The sequence below is a fragment of the Corapipo altera genome, unplaced genomic scaffold (genome assembly GCF_003945725.1).
Source record: "Corapipo altera isolate COAL_440 unplaced genomic scaffold, ASM394572v1 165, whole genome shotgun sequence".
Taxonomy (NCBI): Eukaryota; Metazoa; Chordata; class Aves; order Passeriformes; family Pipridae; genus Corapipo; species Corapipo altera.
Window position 1 is genome coordinate 556,623 of NW_020884954.1, and position 26,000 is coordinate 582,622.

Consider the following 26,000-nt stretch of genomic DNA (forward strand, 5'->3'; position numbering starts at 1 on the left):
GGGATGCTGCCGGGATGCTGCCGGGATGCTGCCGGGATGCTGCCGGGATGCTGCCGGGATGCTGCCGGGATGCTGCCGGGATACTCGTTTCCCCCCCCGGCAGCCCTCCCCGTGTCCCCCTTGCGGGAGCCCCTCCCGGGCACCGGGACGGCCGGGAGCAGGGATGGGCTGTTCGCCTTTGGAGCTGCCCCTCTTCAGGAGCCTCAAGCCCGGAGTCTCCCCCAGGGTGTTGCCCAAAGGCGGGTCCTCGCCCATCCCAGGGGTTCGATGCAGCGCTGTGGGTTTGTGGCCCCGTAACTGGGTTGTTTCGTGTGCTGGAGCGCTTCCCCTTGTGTCCTGCTTTCGGCTGGGATGCAGTTCATTTTTCTCAGTAGCTGGCACGGTGCTGTCTTTTGGGTTCAGAACGAGAAATAACGTTGATAACGCGCTGATGTTCTTGGCTTTTGCGAAGTCGTGGTTTATTGTAATTCAGTGTTTTCTGTGTGTGTGTGTGTGTCTCATGCACTGCCAGAGAGAAGGTGCACAAAAGGAAACTGAGGGAGCGTAGATGGGGCAGGCGACCTAAGCTGCCCAAAGGGATATTCCACTGGATATTCCCCAGCATATAAACTGGGGGGAGCTACCCAGAAGGGGGGCTGATCCGGGTTTGAGAGGGAGGTCTGGCATCAGTCAACAGGTGGTGACCGATTATACTGTGCATCACTTGTTTGGATTTTTTTCCTTTCTCTTTTTATTATCGTTATTATTTACCATTATTATTGTATTTTACTTTGTTTTCAACTATTAAACTGTTCTTATCTCAACCTACAAGTTTTACTGGTTTTTTTCCTCCCCATTCCAGCAGGGTGGGGGGCGAGAGAGGGAGGTTAAGCGAGGGGCTGTGTGATGCTTATTTTCCACCTGGGCTTAAACCATGACACAGGTACTGTAAGATCACACTCTCAAGCCTGACTTCAGGGCAGAGGGAAAGCAGCTGAAGTGGGTTGTGTAGTACTTGTCAGTGGTAGAAAGCAGGGCACACAAAAGGGGCACCGTGAAGTTGGAGAAGAGATAGGAAGTCACTGTTCTGGAATTACTTCCTTTATTTGGAGTTTCCCCAGTGGAATGAAATGTACACATGGTTTTACAACACGGTGCCTGCTTTTCTTAATTGCTCCAGATATCTCATACCTGAAGGGGAAAAAGGTAGATAACTGTGTTTTCATGAAATGTGGTGGGAAATGTGAGAGCTTGGCTTCGTGCTTGAATTCTTCCCTCACTGATGTTGGAGGGCTTTTCTTGCCGTGGTGACCTGAATGTTTGCCGTTTTCTTTCCACGGTGATCACCTGGGTTTTCCTGCTACCTTATCAGAGGACCGGGAGCGGGTTTGAAGACGGAGGAAGCCACCCTGTGGCCACAGGCAGGAGACAGCAGAAAGACTTCACGAGGCCATAAAAAATATGTTGCTTTTCAGCTCGGCCACTGTTCCCCAACAGATAAATACACCGCCTTTATGGGTGATGGTTTTTTCAAACCACCGTGTGTTCCTAGGTGGTAATACAGAAAATTACCTGGCCTTTCTAGGAGCTAAAACATCCAAATACATAGTGTGTGCTTAGCAGTGGTAAAAGACAGGCCAGACATGAGTACCCAAATGAGGGCGAAGAAATGAGAGGTTTATCCAGGAATCTGAAAACCTTTCCTGCTAAGGAAGTGAAAAATACTCAGCCTCCAGATTCCCTTTTCACTCCAAGCTATTGTTAGCAGGGCACAAGTGACCTGAATTAGTCAGAAACCCTAAGTCACTGTGTACCCTGAACTGTATGGGAATGGCAGCAAGAGACAAACGAACAGGGAACAGTGTTGTCACGTGGAGGCTTTGTTTGTTAAGGTTAAAACATCAATTTGCATTAAAGAGTTTTTCTGTTGGAGAAGTGGTGACTGATACAGGCTCATTAGGCTCGCAGTCTGTAATTTCACAGGCTGTGTACAGATGGAGAAATGGTTGCCAACAAAATAAGATGGGAATACTGAAATAGAATGAAAGAGAAAACACAGCCCCACCAATTTACAAAATAGTACAACTGACAGGCACAGTTGCTACATCTTTGTCATGCTCATACCATACAGCACATTTGCTTAGAATTGTGGAGGGCTGAAGATCACTATGTTCACAGTCAGACTATTAATGTATGCAAAAGAATAAAAGAGAAACCTGGCTGCTTGCTGGATCTCCATCACTGGAGGTTTTTGAAATGTGGCCAGACAAAGCCCTGTCTGACCTGATCCGGTGCTGGTGATAGTTCTGCTTTGAGCAGGAGGTTGGATTCCAGAAGTCTCAGTTCCAATCAACATTTCTGTGATTTTTTTTGTGAGCCACATTTGGGCAATTATGGGTTGGCATACAGTCTGCATCCCACAGTCAGTTCAATAATTAAAAGTTGGTTATTTGGGAGAAATTGTCATAAAAAGATTTGGCTGTCTTGAAAATGCATAAAGCAATAAAGTGCACAAAATGGGTAATGTGACCATATTTCAAGGAAAAGGGAAAGAACCAAAGTGTCTCTAGGTCGATATAAATGGCAAGCCAGCATTTATTAGATGGCTATTAAAATAGAACTGCCTGAACCTAGACAGATGCTATCGAAAAAGCTCTTGCATTTCAAGATACCTGTAACAGTTCATAAACAACATCATGTCAAGCCTTGGCTCCATTTTTTACTGTATCAGAGCAATTTCAGTGTTTGATGACCTTGAACTTCAGCTGGCTAGTGATTTAGGAGTCACCTTTCCTTTTTTTTCCTGTTTTGACATGGATGATATATCAGTTTTAAAAGGCTCTGTGCTTTTAGTGTTAGAAGTATTTTGTCTTTAAAAAGTCCACAATACTTAAATAGTTGAAATGACCAAGCCCCCCCATGTCGAATGAAGAGCTTGTTGGAGAAAAGCAATGAAAAAACCTTGGTGAGAATAACAGTAGATAAGGAGAAGTACTAAACTGTTTTTCGAGTTTGCAGTAAGCTCTAGCTGGCCTTCACCTTTACAGGTCTCTGTAAGGAATGCCATACCTACCCAACAGCCTTTACAGTAATTCACTTACACTGAGCAAAACTGCCATCTGAATAGAAGGAAGTAAGCTTAATAAAGACATTTGAAGGATTGTGGCTGCCCACTGAAGATTGTTTCTTAAACTTAGGTATTGATCAACCATTTTCATCTGCACTGAAAGAACTTTTGGTGTGGAGGGACGTATCAATCACTTATACACAGAGAGCACCAACACTCTGAAGTGCTGCTAAAAGAGAAATAAACAAGAACATTTTGCTGTCTCACTCTTCTTCAAGCCCATTTGACAGGAAACTCTATTCCAAGTATTTCAGCTCCATCAACACATGAAGTTTTCCATAGCCTGTGTAAGACTGCTTGTTAACACTGCAAAAAGTTAAGTGCTTTCCAAGAAGATAATGACAGCCCTTGGTTTAGATGTGAAGTATTAAATCTTCCCTCTCTCCCAGTAGTTTCTGGTATGGGAATTACGGAATCACAGTGTGGTTGAGGTTGGAAGGCACCCCTGGAGATCACTTAGTCAACCCCCCTGCTCAAGCAGGGTCAGCCAGAGCAGGCTGCTGAAGGCCGTGTCCAGTTGAGTTCTGAGTATTTGCACATCTCCATTGCATTGCAGGGGGGGAAAAAAAAGGGCGTGAAGCAGCTAACACCAGATTGATTGAAAAATTGGAAAGGAAGCAGTTCCTGTGTCAGTGCTAAAATGTGACTGCCCCAATCTAGGCATGTGCTTGTGGAAAAAAACAGGCAAACAATAAAACTGCCAAAAGCTGGGCTGCATCACCGTGTCATGTTCCATTTCTTAATCGTTCAGGGCAACTCTGTTGTGTTCCAAGGAGATACACAATCTTCAGACTACAATATGTGCCACTAATCTGAGAGGATTCCAGCTTAAGGTATTCATATTGTGTCTGGGTAATAACTGCTGCTTTGAGCTTCTTGCACTGAATTGTATCTGCTAGCAGCCTTAAAAATGGATGCAGAAAGAAATGCTTTCTGTCAGGAGGCTCAAGGACACCTGTGACTTCCTGGAACTAAAATGGCCATCAGAGCTATGACAAACGCACGATCAGGGCAACCCTTCGTTGCCACAAACTTCTTGCTAGGTTTGGTTCAGTCTTACTGGATAAACTGCAGATTTTCCAAATATTAAAAAAAAAAAAAAAAAAAAAAAGTGTGCACATCCACAGATCTGCTATTTTTAATGTGCTGTTTTGTTTACACATGATTATACACTCTCCCTTTTTGTAGGAATCAGCCTCAGTGTGTTTGGCCAATTAGACATGAAATGCAAAAATCGAAGTTACGTTTTGTGCACCTGGTTCACCACTTTGGCAAGTCACGTGTGGTTGAGGAGATTTGCTGTATTTGATGTTTAACCTCCCCTGTAAAGCAGTACAGTAATCCTTGAGGTTTGCATATGAACACACTTGTAGACCATCAGTCTGCAGCTGACATGAGTGAAGGTTATTGTGAGGAACCTGTGACGGACCCTTCCCTCACCCAGAATGGGGATTTGCTGTCGTTGTGTGATTTTTAAGACTCTCTAAGTAAAATAGAAGGAAAAGAGCACTTGTAGAGATAAAGGAGTGTAACAGCTGGGGGAGGAGAATCAACCAGTGGGTAAGCAGAGGCATTCCCAGCATTGAGTAACTGGAAAAAAAATGAATTCAAGAGAAGACTAGAACAAAGAACAAGTGAACACACCTGTGTGAGTTTATCAGAGCCGGCCCCCAAGCTCCCAAGGCTCCCGGGGCACCTGGCCCACAGGCTGGTGTAAGTTTGTCAATGGAGGCTGTGTTTATATCCCCAAAATAGCTTGCCAGTTACAGGAGTGACCTATCTCAGTTGCTGATTGCCCAATTACCCGTTACCTGGATTTATGGCTTTGGCTGCGCTCTTATAAAAACCAGGTAAGGGCTGAAAGCTGGAGAAGCCCTGAAAAGCAACTGGGAAGCTGTGAAGGTCCTTCAACAGATGCTCAGTTTTGTCACATCTTTAGGAGCCAGGTAGGATTTAAACAGTTTGCTGTTTTAAATAGGCTAAATCTTTTTTGCTTTCCTGTGAAGCCTGTTTCCTCATACTGAGGGAAAGGGAGACTGGAGGAGGATATGAATGTGCACCTGAGAGAGGGAGCTGGCCTAGTGGGAATCCCTGTGCCTTGGGGCCACGGTGGTTGTTGGGGCCGAGATGTGGGGAAGGGTGGGAAAGATCTGGAAGGAAAGGGGGTGATGCAGGGAAGAAGCAGTGCAGAGAGGCTGAGAGCTTGTTGTGGGAAGAGGCTGCTGGGTGAGAGAGTGTGGCTGCAGGGAGTGTGTGGGCATGTGTGAGGCTTCAAGGAGCAGCAGGGGAGAGGGCAGAGCATCTCTTGCATTTTGTGGCAGCAATAGTGTGGCCAGCAGGACCAGGGCAGTGACTGTCCCCCTGTGCTTGGCACTGGTGAGGCCACACCTCAAATCCTGTATCCAAGTCTGGGCCTCTCTCCCCAAGAGAGACACTGAGGCGCTGTAGTGTGTCCAGAGAAGGGCAATGGAGCTGGGGAAGGGTCTGGAGCACAAGTCTGATGAGGAGCAGCTGGAGGTGTTTAACCTGGGGAAGAGGAGGCTCGGGGGGGTCCCTCTTGCTCTCTACCTGAAAGGAGGTTGTAGCCAGGTGGGGGTTGGCCTCTTCTCCCAAATAACAAGTGATAGTACAAGAGAAAATGGTCTCAGGTTGCGCCAGGACAGGTTTAGATTGTATGTTAGGAAAAGCTTCTTCACTGAGAGGGTGGCCAGGCACTGGAAGGACTGCCATACTGAATCACACTGAAGATCCACCTGAAGGTAAAGGCCCTACCTGTAAGAAAGGCAAGCACCGAGTGATGCTTCCTCTGTGAGACACTTCCAAGTCAAGCTTACCTGTGCCCTGACTGCCCAAAGGTTGTACCCACAGCTTTACAATCATATAGTTGCAGCAGCAGTACTGTCTGTGTTCTAGCCTACACTGTGATTTACTTCACAGTTTTGCAGGGTTTTATTCAATAGTGTTTTACTTGCAGATATCTGAACATGATATTCTAGTAAACATCTTACTCTCCTGAGTTTTCTGTATCTGCAAGAAGTATTACCTACTGATTTTTCAGTATTAAGTTCAGGACACAACCTTAGAGGTCTAGAGGAAGAACTCAACATACATAAGGGCAAGTGCCCTTAAAATGCACAAGTTTTGCAGTAAAACACTGTAATTCATTCCTCACGTTTTTCACTGGGATGTTTCAGGCTGCTTGAAGTATAGTGCAGTCTCCCTTACTTAATTGACAGTTGCCTGTGGGAGGAAAAAAGGCTTGTTTATGCATCATGGATGAAACACTCTCAAGAAAAACGCAAACGTCGTAGATCACAGCCTGCAATAGTGCTTGGAGTCTGGCATTGATGGAGCCTGCTGTTGTCTGCCAGTGTGTTTGTAATACCCAGATAGATTTCAACATCACACTTGGTGATTTGTGAGTCAGTCCTCTCATTCTCTTCTGTTTGCATTCAACAGAGTGAATTAGGAGATCAGTTTCACTTGGGGTGGAGAGTCTGTGTCGGAGCATTGATTAAGTCTCTGGAAAAAAAACCCCACACAAAAAGATCATACAGAGCAGCAGAAGTTAGGCACATGCATTCATTTTTCCAGCAGTTTTCTGGGAAAGTGGCAAGGTACTGCTGATGCAGCCCTGTGTATGGGGAACAGCATTGGGAAGATGACCAGAATGGGTGAAGTGAAGCATTTTGTACAATTGTGGGAGAATTGGAAGGAAAGTATGAATGAGACGCTTATTGCCTGTTTTTGAAAGCTTGCTTTTCACCAGAGAGAACCTGTGACTTGTTTTTTATAGCCTTAACTCCGCTTTGTTAATTTTTAAAATTACATTAATGTCTCAGGGTGTGCTAAGAAAGCTGCATTTTGCTCTCAGATATCTGGGGAATGAGACATTTGTGTACTGAAGGGGTCAGTCTTTCCCCGCTTTTTCCCTCAGGCAGTCTGTTGTTGAATTACCTCATTTTAGGTGATGGCTGATCCAGGAGTTAAACCACATTAACATGGCTATTTATTTAAATATGTATTTTGCCAACCCCATCAGGGTAATCGTGTTATGCAAAGTAAAAGGTCGCAGCCTCGGGTCCCATCGCAGCTTCATTCTGGTTGGAACCGACCTGCTGACAAGCTCTGAGTGAATCAGTGTACCTGGAATTGCAGGCACGAGCCTTATCTGCCCAAAGGTAATGCCATATGCAAATTATTTGGGCTCCAGCGGCCTGTGGATGCTGGGAAGAAATGATTAACAATAATTATGAGGCTACTGGAGGGCTAGTACTCCGTGAAGGTTCTGCACGGCAAGCCCGTCAGAGGGAGGCTGGAGTCATTCAGCTGGTTTTCTCCTGAGCCTTCCCTAGTTACAGCGACTGCCTGAGGATCCAAGCAAGACAAAGCTCAAAACAAAAAGCTGAAATGGAGCAGCACATAAATATGTGCACAGTTACGTGCACAGCTGCCCACACGCCTTCACAGCATGAGAACAGTGAAGGGCACGCTGATGTTAACAAGACCAGTGAGTCTGCTGGTGGAGGTTGACATCTTTCTACTTTGAAGCCAGGATAAAGCTATAGCTAAAATGCTGACTACCTCTGTTTATCAAATCTTGCTTCTGCTTTGGGCTGTGTAAAGACTCAGCCACTTACTGGCTACCTGATAAACGTGCTGCCACTTTGCCACGTGATGAGGAACATCACCAGTTTAGTGTGGCAGGGACGCAGAGGACCTGTGCCATTCCTGGCATGTCTGCAAGGAGTTGGAAGGATGGATGCTTCTGGGCATCTGCAGTGCCTGTGGAGGTCACTTAATGAGTCTTTGTGTAGACTAGGGAAGGCACAGCCGAGGCAGCCTCTGTCCGTCTTTGTTACAGCAAAATATGTTAATTATTGGTGTAGCTGCTCTCCTTCGGAGATGTTTTGAACCTGAATGACATTTGCTGCCAATAGCACTGACAGTCATGCAACTATTTTTCTGGTTTCATTAAATCACCCTGTTGTTTGAGATCTCTGACTTGCTGCAGGACTGCACATGGTTTAGATTTCATGCATTTGCTGGCTTTTTTCAGTGGCAATTTCAGTGCAGGGCCCTGAAAAGTGAATGACAGCCCTTTCCCCCAGGAAAGAAAGCCTGGAACCTTTGGCTTCAGGTGCAGTTGGTGGGGCAGCCTGGGCATACCATGGGCAGCAAGAGCTTTCTGTGGTGACATCTTTTTTTCTGAGAGAAATCTTCATCTGTATTCAGTTTTGGGATTTGGACTTGTTTCTTGCTATTTTAATATTTGCTGAAATCAGGCATTAAAGATGACCCAGAAAGCTGTATTTTGTTGTCAAATAAGGTAGCAGTGTGAAAATTAAGGAGGCTCTGGTAAAGTTTGCACACTTTTTGCAAGTGCTCGACCTGTTGATTGTATGGCAACATATTTTTAGTTAGGCTAAGATCTTTCAGATGGTTGCCTTTGAGATTTCTCTCTCATTTCTACAGGACTGTAAACAACAGCAAGTAGTTATTTGGGAGAGTCACTGTGAGTCAGCTGACATTTGTTTCATTTTAAGGCTCTTGGATGCATGTTCTTCTCTGACCCTGTACTTGCAGAATTGAGGTCCAAGGCATTGCTTGACAAGCCAGGAGACAGCCTGTTCTCCTCCCCAGAAGTTATGTCCATTTTGTTTCTTATCCTGGCTGTCAGCTCTGCACTGTGTGCAGTTTTCCTTGTTCTTTGTTGAAGCAGAGGTAGTGATTTGTGGGGAAAATGGGAGGCAGCAAAGACAGGTTCAATCCATATTTTGCTGCTCAAGTTGCAGCCTCGGTGCAGCGCATGTGCTGCAAAGGGAAACTTCACCCTAATTTATGGGCTGCCTGTCAGGCTGGGAAATCAGATTCTGTGAACTCCAGAAATAAGCTTACCCTCTGAGGTGACTATTCAGCTGGCAGAGAGGCTTCTCTAGGGACTCGAAGTCTTTGGGTTGCTGCGCAGTGTTGCACTGTTCTATATACATTTATACTTTTTTTTTCCTCAGGGAAGGATCTGATGCTGCAGGTAACTGTGCTGCAGCTCTTTTTTGGAGACATCCTCGCACTTCTGATGATGAGGTTATGCACCTTACCAGACACAAACAGGAGCTTTCACAGTGGTGGAGTATTTTTTGCCGAGGGCCAGAGGAGAAGTTGCGAGCCCAGACATGCAAGTCCCTCTCCATCAATTCATCTTCCTTGGCTGATCTGCAGCTACACCTTTGGATTTCTTTTTGCTGTGAGAAATTTTCTGGTGGTGGCAGCCCCCACTGTCACACCTGTGGCATGGCAAAAAGGAAACTTACCCACACGTTCTTAGCAGATACTGCTCTGACGGTCATTGAAATACAGGATTTTTTTTAAAAAACAAAATAGCCATTATATCTAAAATTTCTCTGCTCAGGTTCAGCAAGGAAATGATTAGCATGCAAGAGTAGTTTAAACGTTTCTCCTCACTTAGCTTCAAGCCAATATCATTCACTAATGATAATGGGATTTAAAGGTTTCCTGGTGAACAAGCCCATGAAGAAGTGTATAGATAATAGCAAAGAAAAGGTCACTTCTGAAGTGTTACCTGTTTTTCCTATTGCAGAATTATTTTAGAATTACTCCTGTTTTATAGCAATTATTATAAATATTAAATATTATTTATTACAGCCTCCATTGTGTGCACTTGTTGTTCTCGAATGTAAGAAAATTGATTTAATTCCTAGTAATTTCCTAGTTGCAGCATGATCTTATGCTAATCTGGGATGGAATATCTGCTTTGGTATGGATGCATTCTTAGAGGTTTAGGCTCTGGGTTTATTAGCCTTAGGACCAGGATAACATTTGAGTGTTGGGTTGAAACAAAATTATGTTCCCAAAGTGTTTTAGTATGCTGCACTGGCTGTTGTTAAGTAGCTTCTGCTTGAAATTAATTCCACTGGGAAATAAAAGACCTCAGCTAATGGAATTACGTCAGTGCATTTGGAATATGAAAAAGGCAAGCAATTAAAAATAGAATATTAATTAATTAAGCTTGCAGCTTCCTCTTAAAGATTTAATGTTTGAAGGAGCGCTGTAATAAACTCTAGCAAGATAATACTAATAAAACAAATATAATTTGACAGAGTTGGCTTATTATATATTATTAATTGAGCATGAGTCGAGACTTGTGTCTTAGTATTTACAGAGAATAAAAATGGCTGGTTCATTAGCTGTCAGCAATGCTTTTTAACAAGTATCAGCTTATGCCATTTGTGGCTTTATTTCATAAAAAGAAAAAAATCTTTTACAGGTGTTCAAAGAAATTTCTCACTTAAGCTTTATGAAGCTGCTAAGGAGGAAGGCCGGTACAAAACCATCTGTGGCACTTGGACAGGCTGGGGTTTAGTGATTAGTTAAAGATCATACACTTCAGTAGCTGGATTTGGAAGCGAATCCCAATTTCCAGTCTTCAATCCCAACCCCCAGGTGATGTTTTCAAGCCCAGATGTTTTCATTGCCAGAGTTTCAGCCCGATGGCTGCAATCACGTTGAACTGTTTGTTGGTGACTTTTTTTTCCTGTGTGCTGTGTTCTCAGCTCACAGTGGTATGTCCGTGACAGATGGGAGTGTGTACGACTGTTATTTTTGACCTTGACTATCCCCTGTTGGAGCAGCCTTTTTGGATCAGCTGGCACCAGGGACGTAGGTCCTCACAGCACTGGGCACACAGCAACACTGGGCATGGCCAGAATATTCGAGTTTTTCTGGACACAGAGGCTGGGGCTCTGTGTGGTGGGGAAGGAGGATGCAGGACAGCACGTGGCCCTGGTGTGCAACAGCTGGGTAATTAACAGGTGTAAATTCTCACTTTAAAGTCTGTGTCTTGATCTCTGCAGGGATCAGACACTAGTTTGTGTTGGGATGTATACATTACATATCCAATGGTGGCAGCTTCTGCCTCTGTTTTTCACAAAATCATCGAGGTTGGAAGAGACCTTACCAAGGTCGTGTGGTGCAACCACCAATCCAGCACCACCATAACCACCCCTAAACCATTTCCCCAAGTGCCACATCCAGATGCCCCTTGAACACTTCCAGGCACAGCGACTCCACCACCTCCCTGGGCAACTTATTTGAATGCCTAACCACTCTTTCAGTGAATTTGGTTTTTTTCTAATATCTAATGTGAACCTCTCATGGCAAAATTTCATCTGAGTTTGTTTTGAGCTCATGTGATAATCTGAATCAGAACACTTGCATGTTATATTTAAGGTTTGTTACACTTGCAATTATCATCTATGCTTCTGCTACAAGTCTAAAAACAAGATGTTACAGTTAAGACTTTTAAACCCAACCATTTAAGCTCCTAAATGTGCCAAGCTCTTATTAAGCTTCCTTGTTTAGTTATTGGGTGCTAATTTTAGACTGTTTCACATCTTGGGGTTTTTTTTTTGTCTCTATCCAGTGCTTGAATTTGCCAGCTAGAAAAATTAGATCTTTATTTTGAAATAGGCATTAACATACATATCGAGGTCAACCCAGTCCAGCAAGGTTTACTGAAAGCTGCTTTAACCTTCATGAAGTCTGACCCACAGTGGAATAATGTGGAGATTTTGGGACCTATAAAATACTGATTAGGACTCTCCTCCCAATTCTGAGCATCCTGGCCATCGAGATGTTAGAGTTTTTCAGGGATACCATGGCACAGAAGATTGAGAATTATGCACTGTTCTGCCCTCCTGCTTCCCTCAGTCTTAGCAACCCCCTCTGCTTGTGCTTTCAGGGCTGCTGGAGGACCCACAAAAATAAGTACTTGCCTCTCAGGAGTTCTGATGACCCCACTGTGTGGGGTGACTTGGTTTTTGTGCCCCTTAGTGCCCTCCCTCTGTTTCCTGGAGGTAGGAACTGGAGAAATCTTTTTCCTTCTACCTTGTCTGGGAAGACAGAACAGAGAGACCAGGAGGGGTTTAGGCTGTTTGAGATGTGTCCTGTCTTTATTTTGAAAGAGCTAGGGGACTCAGCTTTGTTATGGCAGGTGGTTTCAATGTGGGCAGGATCTTTACTAGCCAGGATAAAACAGTCTTTGCCCAGAAACAGTTAGCTTCTTAGTAGCAAGCAATTATCATTTGTAGGGAAGTTATTTTCATTCAGACTACAGTAATTTTGTAACTCAGACATGCCAAATTCCACTTATGACAAAAGGCCTAGAGTTAGTTTCCAATTCTGACATAGCAGCTGTTGCAAATGTCAGGATCCAATTTTGTAGGGAAACTGTTAAAAATTACTGTTTGAGCTTTTCACAGTGTCAAAGACAATCTCCTAGATGTGTCCCTAGGCGTTAGTAGTTATGACGGATGCTGATTCAAAATACACTCTTGCTGTGACTTGTGACTTCCCAGTAGGATTCTCTCTTCCTAAATCAAATCCAAGTACAATGCTTCCTCAGCATGACAAGGAAATGGACCTTCTCATGGTGGGGAAACTGTTCAGGGGCTTCATTTGTTACCTGCTGCCTTCTCAAAAGCAAGCTCTGGCTTTATGTAGGTTCTCAGTAGATAATTTGTAAACCTGTGTGACAATGCTTCCAAGGCAGTAAGAGATTTCAGGAAGCAAATACATGTGATCTCCTGTACATCCTTTAAGTAAATCACACATGGAATCATACAGAATATTCTGAGTTGGAAGGGACCCGCAAGGATCATGGGGTCCAACTCCTGGCCCTGCACAGGACATCCCCAAGAATCCCACCATGTTCCTGAGAGCACTGTCCAGGTATGGAAAATCCAGAGAAAAATTCCCACATTTCTTCCCTCCCATTTTCTGAGGGTAGCTGTTTTGAAGGATTTAAGTCTAGGAGTTTAGTTTGGCTGGGGGTGGCGGGATAAGGAGATGCACTTGTTTGTTTGGCAAGTCCCAAACACAACACTTGGGTGGTGTAAGATACTCTGGCAGGTTTCCTTGTCCAGGGTCTGTGTTCTGGCTTCTCAATTCCAACAAGATGGTGAGCCAGTAGAGGTTCACTTCCCCCTGTGCCAGACCATGCTTGTGGTTTACCTGCCAGCAAGGGGAAAAGTAGAAGTATAGGAATTTACATGTATCCTGGGCAGTCAGCATCAATGAGTGTGTAAGGCTGCATGGAGTTCCAATAAACTTTTGCTTACCCACCCTGGGCACGGTCTTGTAGTGAAGAAAATCTGTGTAAGCACATGGAATGGAAGAAACACTATTAAAATGAAAACAAGCTCTTGTATTACAAGTAAATATATTCAAGCACTCTTACAGTGAATTTCTCTGTATTGGTTTCAGGCTGGTGTTTCAAGTAACTACAGTAAAGGAAGAACATTTCCAATTAACAAGGGATACAAGGAATATCCCTGATTGTGGTCACTCTCTGTAGAATGTAAATTATCACAATAATGAGCAGATTTTTTTTTTCCTCCCCTCAGGAGTGTAAGCATTTAAAGAAATCACAGAACTTCTTGGTGAACCCACAGTTTTGAATCTAACAGAGACAAAGCTGAAACACTCGGGGGGGGGGGGGGGGGAAGAAAACACAGAAATGGCTTGGACAAATGGTTTTGGTACCACGAGGAATATGTGAACAGTTCTGAGACTGTTCTAGTCTGTCTCAGACTAGACAGGATCCAGGAACACGACCCTGACAGGTGCTCCATAGCAGCAAATGGCAGAGGTGGGAGATCTGTGTATGAAGACCTGTGGACAGGAGTGATTCCTGCATTTGGGTGCTGAGCACTGCAACACTGGAGCATCATGTGTGAACTGGGTGGTTCAGGCGACAGATGTGTCCCCCTGGGCTCCTTTCCTGCTGTGTTTTGTAGCTGTAGGAAGTGTTGGGGGCAGTGGGTAAAGCGAAGTGAAACTCAGATGTTCTCCTTGAGAGGCACGATTTCAATTTACACTTTTTCTGAGTTTTCAGTAAACATACAAATCTAATAACTGTAGAAACTTGGCTTCAGCTGTGAGCAGACATTTCTGTTTTGCTTCCTGCTTTAAACAAGACCCTTCCTCGCGGAGGATGTTTCTCAGCTCAGCTTCCCGTAATTCCTTACAGAGCATCCTGTAGTGAGTCCCTGCCCTCCTGAGGGTCCCAGTCCCCAGGCAAAGGGGCTCAGAAGTTCCTGCATCAGCCACCGGGCGGCAGAGGCAGTGCAGCACTGCGTGTCTGAGAACCTTGCAAAGGTCCCGAGTGTGATGGGAGAGGGCAAAAGTGAGGGGAGGTGGTGGCGAGTTGAATTTCTCTAATTCTACATAATTCACTCCATTTGGAAATGGGACAAGGTTAAGTGAAAGGCACTTCATTATTGGAAATCTGGAATAAATGGAGCAAAATTCTTGGGAACCCATGGGTGTTTGAGAAAAGGGGCTGTAGATTTGTGTAAAATTCCCTGTCTGGCTGTGACTGCTTTTGGGACTAGAGACCAAAAGTGGCCATCACAATTTTGACCACATAAACTGTTTAAAGCTAATAAGGAAGAGCTTTTCCCAGGTCAAATTGATTTTTGGTATGTTTGGGATAATTGGTGATGTGATAGATCTACTGGCAATTAGACAAGCCAGTCTTATAAGAGTAAGGTAAAGAATGAAAACAAACCCAAGGCATCTCCTTAGTCACTGCTAATCATGCAAGTTCAGGCAGATGCTGTAGATATGTCTCTGTTTCCTTTGCCTCCCCCTGTCTCCACTCTTTCCATTCCCCCTGAGCTGTGAAGGCCAAATAAAGTGAGATTTGACCCAGCAGGAGTGTTATTTGGCAGAAATATTCAGATTTTGAACACAATCATGGCTGTGAAAACTAGTCTTTCCAGTCTGTTGCCTTTTTTTTTATGACTTCTGTTCCTGGAGAGACCCCCAGCTCCAAACTTCTGGTAAATACTGCCAGGTTTCAGTCTCCAAGGAGATAAAGAGAAATATGTATGAGGAAGGGCTCTAGAATAAAGAACCAGGGTGAGTATCAGCTGGATCTGTACACTGCTCAGGGTCCAGGAGCTACTTTAAGAACATGGTCAGAAATTTCCTTCATGGGGTATGTGCTTGCACTTCCTGAAAATCTTACTCATTTCACTGTTTTAGGGTGTGTAGGAATTTAATTTAGTCTAGAAGGGCCTCATTTCTGTGCTGCCTTGGCCCCAGCCAGGGCTACCTTGTTAAAGACAGTCATGACCAAGGACTTTGCAATCTGCCTTTTAAGTTCTAATAGTCTTGCTGCAACTGTGCTTCCAGCTTTGATCCTATAAAACACTATTTTTCATCCTCTTTCAGTTTGTGAACTCCTTAATTCTTTTTTTCAGTGGCATGCTGGTCCCTATACAATGAATTTCAGTCTGCTGATAAGACAGCTCTTATCCTAAATGTCTCCTTGGCTAAGCACTTCTAGTAATCAATACAGAGTTAAATGACCTGGGATTGGTTGGTTGGTTTGTTTGTTTAATCAAAGCAAATGTCTGTACTGCTTGAAAGCAGCTTTTTGAAGCTCATGAATGCTTTCATTTGCTGCAGGTACCAGGGGTTGCAGTTTCTTGTGTCTGGTAGCAAAGCTTCAGGAAAAGGCACAGACTGTGTTTCTTGCTGCTTTTTCAAGTCTTTTGACTGTCACTTTAGGTTATTCATGTGCTGGAGTGTGACAAGATAGGGAATCCCTGTCATAACCACCTGCAATCTTGTGGTTGTAAAGCTGTTCTGGTGGCTTTTGTCCCCATTTTGTGCCATATTGAAAGATTTTCTTAAATGAGTCTGGCATTAACCTCATAACCACAGCAGATGTATTGCTCAAACACCGTTAAGTGAATCCTGCAGGGAATTTTAATTTATGAGATCTCTTTGCCTTTGTAAACAATCCTTATATGATTAGTTTGAAGATAGCAATGTTCATGCAATTTCCAAAGTTTGTCTTCTGAGTTGGGATTTAGCAAAGTCTGTTTTCCCCTCACCAAAATGAAGCAAGGAGAAACAGGAGAAGATGAGTAAGAGTCATTCATTAGAGATGACAGCAAAAAAGCACAGTTGTCCTGCACCAATCTGTGGCAAGTTGTATCCTAGCCAGCCTTTGTTGTCCATTCACAGAAACAGATTTTCCTCCAACTCCAGCCAAACTGACCAAAGCTTATAGGCTGTGGTGCTGTGCTTGCTGTGCCTCAGTTAAGCTTTGTTCATGTAGCAGCATGATTGAATCCATGTGTCTGAATAGCTCTGCAAGGGCTTTTGGGTTTGGTTTTTTTCAAGCAAATGCAAAGCATTTCCCCCTGCACACAGTGATGCTAAATATAAGTTGGGTAGTTTCTAGCAGTTATTCCATATATGGGCTCTTCTTTTTCACTCGTCATCATGGACCAAACTAGGAGAGCCGTGTCAGAGAAACTGCATGTGGCTGGTGTGCTTGGCCTGGACAGCTGGGATCCTTGTGTTCTTGTTCCTCTCACCTTGCAATGGGGTGGTTGATGAGTGCCAAGATAGGATGACAGTGTAGCACAGCATCTACTCCACGTCTCTGCTCTTTTTGGGGACCTGTCTGGATCTCTCCCCCACAGCTGCTGAGCAGTGGCGGAGTTGGGAGTGAATTCATGACTTTCCCCCTGAACTCTCTGGTGCTGGGGACAGAGGGAGAAGCCCCCATAGATACAGCAGGAGGAAGAAGAGAAATCCTGAGGGTGACAGCAACTTGCTGATGAGCAGAAATCTGAATAAACTGCTGTAATACTGGCTGGTCTTGTTTAGCATCTGAGAGAGAGCTGGGAGAGGGGAGCTTGTGCATGAACTATGGGATCTGTGACAAGCACCGGGGTTTTAACTTGTCAGAAATGGGAGATGGAGAAGACCTCTGTCCAGCTTGCTGTTTCTGTATTCTTAAGGCATGAGACTGCTCTGCTGTGCATTACAGGGCTGTCTCAGAGCATGAGGCAGGGGGGCACCAAGGGCATGGCATCAAGGTGCTTCTGCGAGCTTTTCTGCTTAGATTACTTTGACCAGACATCTTCTGCAGATCAGATCCTCTGTTTGCTTCTGGGTCCTGTGCAGAGTCTTATCATCTTCTCTGTCCCTTCAGGATCCTCCCTGCCACGCATTGTTACTTGTGCTCTACCTTTTAGTCAGAACAGCAGCATCTGGTTCTCTGGGTCCCAGGTAACCTCAGCATCAAACAGCAAAAGCAAAGGGAGTGTGAGACCAGGACCAGCGGTGTGGGACTCACCAGAGGTGCCCGAGGCGCAGCAGACCTGCTTCAGGGAGGTCTCCCAGGTTTGTCTTTGTGCATCACAGTGGGTATCTGTACAGGTTTTCCTTTTTTCAGCCCGGTTGCTAAGCCCCCAACACAACCAAGTCCTCATCTGTGTTTGCAGGACCTTGGAGATTCCTTCCACCTCTTGGCAAGAGAAAGCTGAAAATACCCACGGATACTCTGAAGAAGAGAGTGTGTCTCCATTGGCCCTTGTCTCTGGAGATCTGACAGTCCCCGTGGGAACATTCCAGGAGCTCCAGAAATCCTGGCCCTCACTCTTGCAAGTGTTGGACTGTATCTTCCCCGGAGGTACCACAGTCTGGAGAAACCCACATGTACCTTGACTGTAATCAGGCCCAGAGCCTTTCTGTAGCGGTTCCTGATGTCAGCATGTTTCTGCAATGTCCTTTTTTTAATTTGTGGGCTACTTTAAATGTCCCTGTCACAGGGAGACATCCTGTCACCTGTACTTGAGGCTCTGACATTAGCATTTGCTGTTATTTTGGTTGCTCTCGCTATTTCTTTGATCAAACAAGAGTTCAGAGTTGAAGCATAGCTCTCTGGAGAGTTTAATTTAACAAAGAAAGAATTCATATGAATATGAATCTTCATCAGTTTCTGGGGTCCTGCTGCCCCACACAGAGGCACCTCTCAGGTGTGCCCCCGATTCCTGCTTTGTGGCTGCACAGTTAAACTCTCCTGAGAGCCACTCAAAGCCTGTTTCAAAGAAAATGTCTCATGCACGAATAGCTGTAGGTGTGGATTGGACAGGTTGCAAACCTCTCCCTCCTCCCAGTGCTGTCCAGTCCTGGTTGTACCCGCTCTGGCAGCCTGTGGTGTAACCGTGCTGCTCCACCACAGGGGATGGATGGACAGAAGGATGACTGCAGCTGTGCATTGCTGGAGCTGCAGGCTTATTTTCTGTTTCTGCTGAGTTCCTGGCATTTAGCTCTGTCAGCTCCCTCCAAACGAAACTGGGCCCGTGTGTTTCCCCGGTGAGCGCTGACATACATTGATGACAGTAAAAATAGGTGCACTGCTTACCAGCCTATGGAAAGGAAGATGTGCAGAGTGGATATGTACAGATTTCTTCGTAATATTTCACGGGTTATTTCCTTCTTTACTTGCTGACTCAGGTTTTCCAATCTCCCATGCTCCATCAATGCCTCATGCCATGTAAGGAGTGAATCTCCGTTCTCCTTTCATGACGCCTTCAGGCTGAAAGGGCAAAATGGCCCCACGAGCTTGCACCTCACCCAGTCAAAAAGGTTTTAGTTCATCTTCCAGCTACAAATTCTTGTGGGTTTTTTGATCTGTTTTCTCTTTTTCTCCCTTTTTCTACTTGTGTTTTCTGTTAAGCCTCACAAGGTGTTTTTTGTCCGCAGCAACCCAATCACGCAAATCTCTGTCATTATAAAAAGGGGAAGTGAATTCTCTGGCAAGCCATGGCTCTTGTGAGCGTTTATTAGCCAGTGCCAGAAATTAGTGCCTAATCTCATCTAAAAACTTCATTATATGTGAAACTTGAGAGAGTGGCTCTTAAAAGAGGCTGCTGATTGATGACAACACAGATTGTGTGTGTGCTGTCATCTTTATCCTGGCTGTGATTCCTTTTTTTTTTTTTTAGCTAGTGAGGATGTGAGGGACAGAAGAAGCCTAATGGGACTTCATATACTGGGTGATGTATGGGGCACTTGCAGTCAGAAATATTGAACTCATAAATGTACTCATTTGCCCTGGAGTCACTGAGAGGGAGACTAAATACAGGACACCGCAATGTCACAGTCATGCAGAGTCACTTCTGTAACAACAGAGTGACAGCAAAAGGGCCGTATTTTCCTTGGATTTTACTGCAAATCTGTAAATGAACTCTCTGAGGCTGCTCTCATTGGCTGGAGGAGAAGGTGAACTTTTGCTGGATTAGTCTGTATGCAGACCCCTTTTGCATCTTGGTTTATTTTTCCCCCTGACATTCTGAACATTTTGGGGTGCTATTTTGGAGCAATGCTGCACATGCTGTCCGTTCTGTCTCGTGTCTCCAGCACAGCACTGCAACCCTAAGCTCTACCAGCCTGCCCCTCAAGCATGAAGGTGAACAGAGGTTGAATGTGCACATCTGAGGCAGATGGCAAGCCCCAGTCTTGCAGGGGTATTTGAGAGAGATTTTCTTCATGTTACTTCAGCAGCACAGAAGGAAATGAAAGTGTTTCTTACTGTAAATACTTTTTTTCTCTCCCCCTTCCTCTGCACTGCTGTATCTGAGGACTCACTTCACTGCTTTTCTCAGAGAAGTCTATTTCTGTCTCAGATCAATTTAGGCCTGTCCTATGCACATATGATAAAGACAGGATGTTGCTGTGATAGCCTTGAACAAACTTGCAAGTTTGGGACACTGGGAGCAAGAGGCAAGATGTGATTGTCATGGATAAGAAGTCAGAGGGGCCAAACCAGTGGCTGAAACATGGAATTTATCGAGCATAGCCAAATTGTTGGAAAAACAGGGCAGATCACAAGATAACGAGTTTACCCATTTCTCAGATATGAGTGTGTACATGTGATTCCACCATGTGGAGCTCCCTTTATGGGCTGTGTCCTTGTCTGTGCCCATGGAAACAGCACAAAAGTATAGGGTTCCCAGTTGCATCCTCAGCTGCTGTTTTAGTTACTCCCCAGCACATCCTGCTGAGTGCATCTAAACAAAATCCAAGTGATGGTTCCAATGCTATAGCAGTTTCCTTTCTCCAGTGAGCGAGACATTTTGTGCTGTGTTGCTTGTGTAGCACACCTTGGCACTCGGTGCAACACACCAGTGTGCTTTAAGCCACCTCAAAGTATCTGGCCCTACCAGGCCCTGTAGATAACTGGTTCACAGGGGTTCTTCAGGACTGGCTTTTCAGTCTCATCTCTGGTATCTGCACTCCCAACAGAGCTGGGGTGTCTTTCAGGCTGCATTCAGTTTAGTTTTGCAATGCAATTTAACTTCCCATAACCTTTATTCTTTGCCTGGGGTGGCTGCATGGAGCTCTTTCCTGTGTGTCAGGTACCATTTGGTCACTAGAAGAACCCAGCAAAGTTCAGGCTGGCAACATATTCTTTGGGAACAGAGGGTAAGCCTTGTCCCACACCTCCTCCCTGCTGGTGAGACCCTCCATGAGTGAGTGTTGCTAGTATTTCAGAAAACCAGCTGGTCTGCATGTGCAGTGCTTTATCTGAGGGCACTGATTTTTCTTCCCTGGATGGGGATGCTGTACTTCGATAAACCAGAAAAGGATGAAAGAAAAGTTTTTCTTTTTTTTTTTTTTTTACCTTCACCAGGTCTTGGCGTTAGCATCTTCCTAAGTGGGGTGAGCTGACCAGGAGATATTTTTGTCTCTCCTCTCCACTCAGCCCTATTCTCACACACACAGTTATCTCCAATCTGCGGGACTTTGCAGAGCACACTGTGGCTTCTGTTGGTTCAGCCCGAGCTCAGTCACCCAAAACCCTGCAGGTCTATTTTGAACCATCATTCAATCTGTCCACCATGGAGTTTCTTTTCTTTTTTTTTTTTTTTTTCCCCCCACTCTTGCTTCTGACATCATTTCCTGAACACTATATTCACTGAGCTCTGTAGCCAGATCGTCCTCTCAGCATATGATGCAAGGAGCTCTTTAAAATGGATTTCGGCTCTCCTTTTACTCTGCAGTGCTTGCTGGTGATAATAACTGTTACTCATGGTAAGTGGGATTTCTCTTTATGGAGTTGGCACGGATTTGTCTAGACGAGCAGATGCCTTAATTTTGCTCCAAGATCTTTTAAGGACTCCACCAGGTTTGGGGAGACATCAAACAGTGTAACCGCTAATGCATGAATGGGGCAGTCAGACCAAAGTAAGACAGATTATTTTTTTGGTAAACGAACGATAACTAAGAGAATTGCACTTTCCGGGTGTACTGTGTCCGTGAGAGCATCTCAGCGGAGAATGTAAAGTCCTTGTACAACACAGGGCTGGCTGGAGAGCAATGTGGTCCTGCTCCTAATTCTTGGTGTGACCTTGGGTTAGTCCCCGAGCTGCTCTTGCCCTGCCATTTACCCAGCTTTTGAATTTTAAGTTGCAGACAGCAACTTAATAATGCGTGAGGGGACTGTGAGACTTGTTCCAGCTAAAGCTGCGACCTTACTCTTTGGGGAAAAGCAGCTGTGCAGGCAGCTGTTGTTTCTGCTACCCTCTGTATAAGATCCATGGCATTGATGCCTTGAGGATCTTTCTTTGAACAGTCTCTCATCTCTGATGGGGGGTGGTAGATGGTCATGTTAAATCTGGGGAGAGAAAGGACCAGCTGTTCAGCCTTTTGTTTCCCTTTTTGTGCACACCATTCCTGTGTTATCGAGGTGGGGGGAAGCTGACCCTTACAGAAGGCTTCCCACTCCTCTGATTTTCAATCACTGGTGATCCAACCTGTCACTAGGGTTGGGTCTGTGCCTCTTACGTCTCACCTGGGCATTTGCCTTTTTGGGAGGCAGCCGAGAGGGGATGGATGGACACGGCAAGCTTGCTGCCCACGCTCTGTGCCTCTCCTTTCAGGCTCTGCCACCCAGATCAGTGTGCTCAGCGGCGGCTCAGCAGTCTTTTCTGTGGGAAACCAAAGCCTGCAGACCCTCTCCAGAATGAGCAAGGGGGACGGGGTGTGCTCCACAACTGTCTTAAATGATGCTTTGTTGGCCAAGTGCGGCAATTCTGCCAGTAGGTGCCTGAACTGGCTGAATGGCTCCCTAGAGCTGAAGAGTGTGGAGAAAGAGGATGAAGGAAAATATGAATTTGTTTTTCCCAACGCCACCAGTTATTTTGCACTGGAAGTATTTGGTAAGTGGCCTTCTTAGCAACAAATAGCTTTTGAACTTGTGAGCCTGGTTGGAAGCTTGGTGTTCTGAAATTCCTCCTAAGAAATTGCTTGAGCCTGCAGGAGCTATAGATGCCTCTGGAAGAAGCTTTTTTAAAGCTTCTGGCACACTCAGAGAGCAGTAATGGTCAATGTAAACTAAGACGTGCTCTTTGCATCCTCTTTGTCTCTCCTGTCTGTTGATCCTTCCTTGAAGTAGCCAGTCCGTTGAGTTTTGGGCTATTTTCCATGATGTAAGAGGCAGTAGCATGAAGTGTTTGTAAAACTGAGCTTACACTACGTAGACATGTAGCTGGAGATTTCAGTCTGTTTCCAGAGCACTGTTCCTGATGGCTCCCACAAAAGCTCCCACTGACTAACAGCATTTTGCTGCCTGTGGACATGCTTCCCTAAGGAGTTAACCCTGCCTGACTTGGCTCTGAAAGTGGAACTGGACTTCTGTGCAGGTCTGGGTTGAGGTGTGCTGGGGTTTCCCCCTGCTTCATGCAGCTGAGGAAAAATACTAAAGGCATCTGTGAGTGATTCTTAGCTACCCCTGAGCAGCTTGGAGGTCAGCATCTTCTGGGTCTGTCCAGAGACCTCACCCATGCCAGCCTCCCCACTGTTCTCCTTGTGGCCTCAGAATTCCTGCTCCCTTTTGTGTGCCTGCTCATCCACCTGCAGGGTGTGAAGACAGAAAAAAAAGTCGCTTCTGTACAGGATCCAGCTCATTGCTCGGGGTAATAAGGAGAAGGCTTAAATGGGTTTGTCCCCCTGCTGAACGATGCTCCAGGCAGCCAGCAACCATTGCTCCGGTCCTCATCTCCACCGTTCCTTTTGCAGGGCTTTCACTTATACAAGCCTCCAAGATAAATTGAAGCGTATGAAACTGTAATGAAAATGTCTGAGCAAACTGATCTCAGTGAAGACAAATGAACGCTCACCCCTTTTGGGTGCAAACAGGCGGAACCGCGGTGGAGAGCAGGTCAAAGATGTGACTCCTTGGCACGAAGATCAGGGGCTTAGACTGGAAGCAGGCAAAGACTACAGAAGTGTCCTGGGTTTAACCTCCATTTCAGTGGGGCTTTTGTCTCCTCCTTGTGTTCTGTTGGCACACCTAAGGCAGGGGAACAATTTCACAGCAAAGGTGTTCCTGGAAGCATGAGTTTTAACTGAAGATGATGTCCCAGTTGAAGAAAGTGATTTCTGAGCTTATTTGCATGGATGGATGTTCTCTGATGTTACTCCTGCTGTCAAAAAACCACACCACTTCTCTGTCTAGTTTGTACTTGCAAAGTGACAAATGTAGGAAATAGGTTTGCTCCTTGTAGTAGACAGAGAGAGAAATTCAGGGAAATGTAGTAAGAGCAATGGTGCATTGCTTCATTTTAAGAAGTCATAGTCTGGGTATCCTTCCTCACCGCAGTTATCTGGTGTTGGTTCCCATGTTGGGCATGATTTGCACTAGTTCCTCTCTACAATGGAAGAAGAGGCAGAACGACAGCAAAAGTACAAACCTCTGGTGGAGGAAAGGACTGAGTCTGCTCTGAAGCTATGGTTATCTGCTGATTACAGAGAAAGCCTCTGGCTGGCAGATTCTTTGGATAGTTCCACAATTCCCTCAGATCAGGGGCTTTTATTTTTGGAGGTTTTTTCAGTGTCAGCAAGGAAAATGAAGAGGCGCCAGATTTTTGTCGCATCCCCAAAATAGGGACCAAAGAGTCACTAGCAGGGTTGAGGAGAGGGCACTGTTAAGCATTTCAGGGTTGAGAACAGGCACTGAAGGGTCTGGCTACTTACTTCTGTGCTTCCTGGCTACCAGTAAATGCGGTGGCACTGAGATTGCTGGTAAGGGAAGCTCCTGTTCAGCTCGTGTTCGCTGCTGAGTCCGCTCCTCACCTCTCTCTTTCCTCCCTGTTCCCATTGTGACCAGAGCCGACCATTGGGATCCAGTGCTTCCCTAATGGCACTGCAGAGTTGTCCTGCAACGCGACCAGCACCGAGAGCATGACCTTCCGGTGGCAGCTGAGCGGCAAAGAGCTGAGTGCCCCCGGGGCCTGTGTTAAGGACGGTGGGAGGAAGGTCCGCCTGGACAAAACCGTGCCTGGGGAATTTGTGTGCGTGGTGTCCCACGGGAGCAGCGTCACAAGGACCAGGCCTGTTGCACTGTCTTGTAGCTACGGTGAGTAACCAGAAAAATCTTCCTCTTGGTCTCTTCCAGCAGCAAACTGAGGAGTTGTCGGTGCCCTCAAAATGCTGAACTCTTCTGTCCCCTGGCAGCTGCCTTTCCAGACTTAGCACATCCTGCCTTCAGAAAGTGACCTCTTGACTTCCTTCTCCCTCCTGTGTCTTGGACTGACACAGCCTAAAATCACTGATGGGATGAAAGTTTTTTCAGGAGGTCCTTTTACCCAGCTCTGCAGCAAGGATGAATCTCTATCTGTCTGTTTTCCTGCTTCCCAGTGATAGAGACCTTGCTCCCTTCTGTGCACTGATTCTCAGTGCCAGTATAGAAACACATGCTGCTTTCTACTCTGACATTCATCCATGACCCTGATGGCCTTCCAGTTTCTGTGCATTCTTATAAAAACACCTCTGCTAGTTCAGCCCTGTTGCTCCTGGACTCAGCTAAGGTGTTTTGCCTGTTTAGGTCAGAAACACAAAGATTTGCGAGTCTATGCAAATGTTTCTCCATCAGCCCCACACCATCAGAAGTGAGTAGAGACACAAGTCATTTACTTATGGAATGTCCCTGCTCAGATATGTAGCGCTGCGAGAAGGCTGGGACTTCATCCATTTGCAAACTATTCATAAATGCTTGAGTGAGGCCATAGTTTAATGAGACAGAAAATCTGGATCCTTGGGTATAATTTCATTTGCACCTGCAGTAGAGAAGGTTATTCTGCTCTGTGGCAGCAAAGATGGTTATCAAGAGTTACATCAGAGCTACATGCATAATTTAACCACAAGGTTTTTGACTAATTTAGCCGTAATTAATTTAATTACCTGCTGCTAGAGAAATTGTACTCTCTAATGGCACCTAGCATTTTAGAAATTGTCAGAGACACTCCAGCATTGCAGCAGACACTGTCTTTTCTTCTGTGGTTGGCATACAGTCGGTGTGAAAGCAAACTTACTGGCCCGAGCCCCTTATCCAGCGTGCTGGCATCCAGCAGAAACACCATGGGCTGTTTGTGCCTGGTCACACTGGCACCACTGGCCAGTCTGTGCAGGTTTGGAGTTTGTGGTTGTGGAGCAGCGATCCCGGTTTTGTCCGGTGAAATGGGCCGGAGGCCGCTCGGCACAACCAGACCCGAGTTGGCCATGGCAGCGGGGAAGGAGGATGTGAACGCCCGTGAGCTGTTCAGTCGAGCCCTGTGACAAACCATGTGAGTGCTGACAGTTGCCATCGTTGGTTCTGGGTGGCTGCCCAGTCCCCTGGGTGCGATATCAGTTCCCCATTTCCTCTCGAAGAGCCCCCAGGGGAACTCAGTGGTGGCTCTTTTGGGATGGGCCCGCTCATGAACGCGTATTTGGAAGGCTCTGAGAGAAAGAAAGCAGCAGTGATTCTACTTTAGTCACCAAGTGCAACCACATTTGTAAAATGTGAACTAAAGCAATTCTAAATACTAGTAAAAAGAATTGAGAAATGAGTTAATGTAAATTAATTAATGACTAAGTCATTATTTTTGTGGGTTATTATTTCTTCCAGGCCAAGGGCTGAATTTAGTTTTTCCGCTGTATGTGTAAGATCTATGTAAAAACATTTATTTGGGCAACCTGTTGACTGATGATTAATTTTGAATAATTGCTACTATAAAACAATTTG

General features: G+C 45.4%; 1 protein-coding gene across 3 annotated transcripts in view; it reads left to right on the forward strand.

The window, feature by feature from the left end:
• LOC113956726 overlaps positions 1 to 26,000 on the forward strand; it is a 32,957-nt gene that overhangs the window by 640 nt on the left and 6,317 nt on the right. For 2 of the 3 annotated variants that reach the window (XM_027663606.1, XM_027663607.1), the window contains exons 1-3: positions 20,925 to 21,028; positions 21,877 to 22,155; positions 24,105 to 24,353. In XM_027663606.1, coding sequence (XP_027519407.1) covers positions 20,968 to 21,028; positions 21,877 to 22,155; positions 24,105 to 24,353 — 589 coding nt within the window. In that variant the 5' untranslated portion in view covers positions 20,925 to 20,967. Of the gene's footprint in view, positions 1 to 20,924; positions 21,029 to 21,876; positions 22,156 to 24,104; positions 24,354 to 26,000 lie in introns of those variants that run through there. The other variant, XM_027663608.1, reaches the window with a different exon arrangement.